At 46.8% G+C, this 6,892-nt stretch overlaps 1 protein-coding gene across 1 annotated transcript in view; it reads left to right on the top strand.

Moving 5' to 3' along the window:
- The first annotated feature begins 667 nt into the window (after positions 1-667).
- The window catches only part of LOC124152974 (coiled-coil domain-containing protein 1-like), a 43,762-nt gene continuing 37,537 nt past the window's right edge, over positions 668-6,892 (top strand). The window contains exon 1 of the mRNA XM_046526065.2: positions 668-1,517. Within this exon, the coding sequence (XP_046382021.2) occupies positions 1,031-1,517 (487 nt within the window). The 5' untranslated portion in view covers positions 668-1,030. The remainder of the gene's footprint in view (positions 1,518-6,892) is intronic.

Raw genomic sequence — 6,892 nt, 5'->3', positions numbered from 1 at the left:
TACTACTACTACTACTACTACTGCTACTCCTACTACTACATTACTACTTGTACTACTACCTCTAAGGGACCCATTCACCATTCAGAAGTTACGCGCCTTACCCGCGTCAGGATCCGGTAACCATGGGTTCGATCACAGATTTGTCCCGATCCTTGGTCAAGTAGCACCATAACGACTCTGGTGGGTCCACCTGAGCCCCCTGGCTCGTCCCACATCAAGATGACGTTCAAACGGCGTTATACCCATTTACTCCCCCCCCCCCCCCCCTCCCTCTCTCCTTCTACTGTTACTACTACAGATATTACTGGAGCGATGTCATTGTAAACAGTAAACAACTGATACAACCGCCCCCAAGATCATCACCCGTTCTACGATGGCTACTAAGCATCTACAAAGTCCCAATCAACTGGAAACCTGACGCTGTTCCCAATTAACAATGACGAGAAACGTACACATATTATATAATCCCGATCCTACAACCCGAGCTGACGATGCTTTCAATATACGGTAATGACATTCTATGTGCATTCCTACTGCACGGTAATATTTCGACGCAGCTTTCACGCCACAAAACCCCCGATCTTTGCAGATATTATGCATATGAACACATCTGCGACTGTTCGTTCCCCGGACCGCAACAAAATGCGCCCCAAATTCTTCGCTGTATAAACCACCCTCGATCAGGCGGTCAGGCTGTATGTTGTAGTCCTCCACTATAGGTCTCAGCAAAACATCGAGGTGGGATTTTCTTACTTACTCTATCGGATGAAAGCCGTTAACCACTAGATACACAAGTCGGCGTGTACCATGGTGTGAGGGAGTGTTTGGAACCGACGTCACGTTGATATAAAAACGTCTTGGTTATCGCACAAGGACACAATCAGCACGGGATTTGTATTGGTGATACAAAACAATTGAGTTTGTTTCGTGTGGGAAGGAGGATTCACATCCGGAGATTTCTTGTTCGGCTTTATCGGAACAACAACAACAACAACAACAACAACAACAACAACAAAATCAACCAACAGTCATGAAATTCTATAACTTGTGTTTTTGTGTCGCAGTTGTGTCATTGTGTTTAGTAGCCCACAGCTCCACGTCCGACGCGAATGGAACGATTTCTAACTCGACCATGGACTCGGAAGAGAAGTCGGACGATGATGATGTTGTTGTAGAGGCTGGGGAAGTGGTGACAGACACTGGGGACCTGACCCCCGAGGACGTGAGTGAACTGACCCCCGAGGACGAGGACATGGAGACGTTGAAGATCGAGGAGCTGGGAGGACTGATTGATGCCAAGGACATGGTGGACGATGAGGAGCAGACGATAGAGGACATGGAGGTCGAGGACATTCCAGAGGACAAGCAGGACCTCAGGTTCGAGCCCATTCCAATGCCTACGGACTTTGATAGCTATGACCGGAACGGGGATGGATTTATAGACATTACGGAACTGATTGAAGTGACGGGGGCGTTTGAGAACGTAGCGCAAGCATTCAAGGCCTGTGATAGTGATGGTAAGTTCCTTACTTGGCATTTTCGGTGATTGTCTTTCATGGTTTACTCATTTTTAATTCGTTCTTGAGTGAGTGAGTCTGGTTTTACGCCGCTTTTAGTAATATTCCAGCAATATCACGGCGTGGGACCCCAGAAATGTGCTTCACACATTGTACCCATGTCGGAAATCGAACCCGGGTCCTCGAGCGAACGCTTTAACCGCGAGGCTACCCTACCGCCCCTGTTTCGTTCTTGAATGCATGCAGACCGACAGAATGTACTGCACCATCAGACATACAGTAAACTACGGATATAACGAACACGCTTATAACGAACTGACGGATATAACGAAATTACTGTTTGGTCCCGACTACTTGCTGTAGTCATGCTGTATATGTACTTATAACAAACTACGGTGATAACGAACTTAAATTAGTAGTCCCTTTGAGTTCGTTATAACCGTAGTTTACTGTACTTAGACATTCGTGGCTCATTACGGGTGTGACTTTTTTAAATAGGCCTCTGTTCACCCAGCAGTAAAAATTGGTACCCGGTAGAATAAGATGGTAATGTGATTGTTAACATACTAGCGCCTGACAAGACAGCTTGGGTTGCATACTCCCTCGGGAGCTGAGAATGAAAATCGCTGATCCAGTGACTGGTAATGTTAGCGCTTTGAGCATGGCCCGCAATATAAGTACATATATTATCATTGTTATTATAACATAAGTATAAATTCACATTACGTGAGATTGTTGTAAATTGGGAGGACATTCCCTTGACGCAAGGGGAACACTGTATGTCCGTGCAATGCCGTGTCGGTAATAATCACTATTAGGTGTCTGTCAATCTCTGATCCATGTCGTTGGGCGGTCCGATAGCCTAGTGTGTGAAGCGTTCGCTCGTCACGCCGAAGACCCGGGTTCTATTCCCGGCATGGGTACAATGAGTGAAGCCCATTTCTGGTGTCCCCCGCCGTGATATTGCTGGAATATTGCTACAAGCAGCGTAAAACCAAACAATCCATGTCGTGATTGTGTTCAGCACAACAGAAGGTTCCGGATAATGTATCTGTGTAATGCGTTAAGACGTAGAATTCGCAAATGCATTTAAAAAAAAAAAATAAAAATAAAAAAAAAAAAAAAAAATTCAAATACACAACAATAATGTGCATAATCATAATGCTCATAATCTACACCCTAAAATATGTTCAAAGCACTAAATTATTATATGTGCAATTACAGTCCTTATAATGCTTACTCCAGATTTCATGTCAGTCATGCTTATTGATGACTCAGGCCTAAATACTTTGAATGCAAGATTGCACAAAGTGTGAAATACATAGGGCACTGGGTACAGTGTCTAGTCTACAGGATAACACTGGCGAACATGATGCGATAGTTACTGGGTATATGGGCCCTTCTGATAGTTTGTTATACATTCAAAATAAACACAAAACGTAAGGAAGAGAATGAATGAATATCAACTTCTTTATTATGAGGAACACGGTTCGGGGTATATGCTGACTCCTTCATCAGGTGATTAAACCCTCTGAAGTAGAGAGCGTATATATGTACCTGTAAGAACAACAAAAGTAATAAGATAACAAAGGTGGAAACTTAACAAGGGAAGCCAACAGGCGCCGATAGGTGTTAACAATGGACAATTGGAAGCCAACACTTAACAGTTAATTAGCGCTGATAGGTGACAGCGATGCCATTCAAAGACTGGATAGACAAAACGATACAAGTCTTCAAGTTGGTTAAGATTACAGCGGCAACACTGACGAGATTAGGAGTGTTTTGTTGTCCCCAGTGTCAATATCTAACTGCATGTACCCACATCGGGACAAACAGATAACTGCGAATCCTAGGCAACGGCTATGGTAGGGTTGCAGATAAAAGAACTTCAAAGATCAGATGACAAAACTAGCATTATTTCCCAACCAATGTTTACATTGCCTTGACGAACATATGTCTGTATACATAATTACTCCATGTGTGTTAGCATACAACTAGTGATATCTTAATAAATAGTCATTATCCTGGTATTAGAAGTGTATTAGGGATATGGTTTAACACCATTGCAGGGAGTTGACTCTGTTGTAATCTTCTAATCAGTCTGTTATAAACTGGCGTGTGTTGTCACAATCTGTTACGTTAGATAATGTGACAGTATGTTATGTTATATACTGAAATCTGTTATGTTATATACTGACAATCTGTTATGTTATATACTGTGAAAGCCTGTTAAGTTATATACTCTGACAATCTGTTACGTTATATACTCTGACAATCTGTTACGTTATATACTGTCACAGTCTGTTATGTTATATACTGTGAAAATTTGTTACTTTATATGCTGACAATCTGTTACGTTATATACTGTGACTATCTGTTATGTTATAAACTGTGGCAGTCTGTTATGTTATATACTATGACAACCTTTTACGTTAATGTGCTGCGTTTGGTTCGATATGCTTAGCTACTTTATAAACTGTCATGGGGCAATCTGTTACGGGGAGGCAATCTGTTACGGGGAGGCAATCTGTTATAGGGTCTGTCTGTTACGGGGAGGCAATCTGTTATGGGGTGCAATTTGTTCGTTGTAATGTATGTTACGGCACCGTGTTAATTTATACACCGTAGCAGTCCGTAACATTATACAAGGGGACAATCTGTTGTTCAATACTTCGCCGATGCATATAGCCGCAATGTAAGATAATACACACGCGTAATCTGAAGTTCACATGCCTCGTCAAGATCGACCAGGTCGGTATTGCAGAAGCACGCGATATGACACTTTGTATATTTCTTCACACCATGCAGCCCAAGTGTAAACATTTCTTGCCACACTCTATTGTTTACGTCACAGCTTGACAACATTCCGGGATTTTTGCTATGCATACACTGCCTCGGAGCTGTGAAGGTGAGGGGTGGCGTCGTAGGCCCCTAGAATAGGGGGATTTCACATTTCACGGACGGTCTGTATAAAAGGATCTCTTTCTTTCCCCCCACAGATATATTTATGATTTTTTTGTGGCAATTGTATATAGACGGGGACATGGAAGCTAAGATATTGAGGCAGCTGTTTGGCGAGCGCTTCAACACTTGCATATTGTTTTTCTCAATCCCTCTTCTTGGTGGAACTCAAACACCAACATCAGAGGAAGTTATATCCGTTGTTTGGTACTGTGTTATGTTTCCATGACATCTCTTTGATAGTGTAGGGTGATAAAACATGCAACATGTGTGGGTGCTTCTGAGGGGTGAGGTGCTTCTGAGGGGTGAGGTGCTTCTGAGGGTGAGGTGCTTCTGAGGGTGAGGTGCTTCTGAGAGGTGAGGTGCTTCCGAGGGGTAGGGTGGTTCTGAGGGGTTGGGTGGTTCTGAGGGTGAGGTGCTTCTGAGGGGTGAGGTGGTTCTGAGGGGTAGGGTGCTTCTGAGGGGTGGGGTGGTTCTGAGGGTGAGGTACTTCTGAGGGGTGAGGTGCTTCTGAGGGGTGAGGTGCTTCTGAGGGGTAGGGTGGTTCTGAGGGGTGGGGTGGTTCTGAGGGTGAGGTGCTTCTTAGGGTGAGGTGCTTCTGAGGGGTGAGGTGGTTCTGAGGGGTGGGGTGGTTCTGAGGGGTGGGGTGGTTCTGAGGGGTGGGGTGCTTCTGAGAGGTGAGGTGGTTCTGAGGGGTGAGGTGCTTCTGAGGAGTGAGGTGGTTCTGAGGAGTGAGGTGCTTCTGAGGGGTGATGTGCTTCTGAGGAGTGAGGTGGTTCTGAGGGGTGAGGTGCTTCTGAGGAGTGAGGTGGTTCTGAGGGGTGAGGTGCTCCTGAGGGGTGAGGTGGTTCTGAGGGGTGAGGTGCTTCTGAGGGGTGAGGTGGTTCTGAGGGGTAAGGTGCTTTGGAGGGGTGAGGTGGTTCTGAGGAGTGAGGTGCTTTGGAGGGGTGAAGTGCGTCGGAGAGGTGAGGTGCTTCTGAGGGGTGAGGTGGTTCTGAGGGGTGAGGTGCTTCGGTTGGGTAAGGAGATTAACTCACAGAAATACACACACGCATGTACACACAAACGGTCAGTAAACACACACACTGACTGCAAATACACACACACACACACACACACAAGCACGCACGCACGCATAAAAGCACTATCAACAAATACACACACACGTACACACACTGGCTGCAATTACGCTCGCAAACACAGTCCGCAAATACACATGCACGCACACGCACGTACGCAACACACACAATCATTTTGAGCAATACACACGCCCACAATGAGGGAATCGGGTGTGTACGCACGTGTACAGTGAGAAATACACACAGACACACAGATGGAATGTCGCACGCAAACAGTGACGAAAACTGACAGCAGACCGATACCATTAAATAAAACACATGATTCCACTCCCTCTCACCCTAGCTAAGTCCAGAGCGCCTGACCCCTCTCCCCCGTGGTAAGTACAGAGTGCCTGACCCCTCTCCCCGTGCTAAGTCCAGAGCGCCTGACCCCTCTCCCCCGTGGTAAGTCCAGAGCGCCTGACTCCTCTCCCCCGTGGTAAGTACAGAGCGCCTGACCCCTCTCCCCCGTGGTAAGTACAGAGCGCCTGACCCCTCTCCCCCGTGGTAAGTACAGAGTGCCTGACCCCTCTCCCCGTGCTAAGTCCAGAGCGCCTGACTCCTCTCCCCCGTGGTAATTACAGAGCGCCTGACCCCTCTCCCCCGTGGTAAGTCCAGAGTGGCTGACCCCTCTCCCCCGTGGTAAGTACAGAGCGCCTGACCCCTCTCCCCCGTGGTAAGTACAGAGCGCCTGACCCCTCTCCCCCGTGGTAAGTACAGAGCGCCTGACCCCTCTCCCCATGCTAAGTCCAGAGCGCCTGACTCCTCTCCCTCGTGGTAAGTACAGAGCGCCTGACCCCCTCCCCCGTGCTAAGTTCAGAGCGCCTGACCCCCTCACCCGTGCTAAGTTCAGAGTGCCTGACCATCATCAGGTAACAACCCCACCCCTATGAATGTAGTCCCAGCCCACCAACAAACTGACAGTGTTCTCCATGTCTCGTATTGTCCCGCGTGTCACTGTGCCGTACCCCCCAAAGCCTTGTGTCATTATACACGTAATACATCTGATCGGGCGATCGTCAGGCAGGGGAAAGGGGATAGCTTAATGGCTTCCGACATCTCAGACATATCCCGTGTCTGCCTTAATAAAACCATTTGATGATTAAGGGTTCGTCTGTGCGGGCCCTGGGGTATATGTTTATACGGGAGTTCTTGTGACAGTGTGTTCCCTAACTGGTGCGTCGATGTCCTGTGGTATTCTATATTAAACACAGGCAGTTATTTCGTCCAACAGAGTGATATAGCACGTGTCTGGTTGGACAGGATAATCCTGTTAGCGGACACGTAAGTATAAAG

The sequence above is a fragment of the Haliotis rufescens genome, unplaced genomic scaffold (assembly GCF_023055435.1).
Source record: "Haliotis rufescens isolate VD_foot unplaced genomic scaffold, xgHalRufe1.0.p SCAF_16, whole genome shotgun sequence".
Taxonomy (NCBI): domain Eukaryota; kingdom Metazoa; phylum Mollusca; class Gastropoda; order Lepetellida; family Haliotidae; genus Haliotis; species Haliotis rufescens.
Note: the sequence above shows the minus strand (reverse complement) of the source record. Positions and strands in the feature narration are given on the sequence as shown.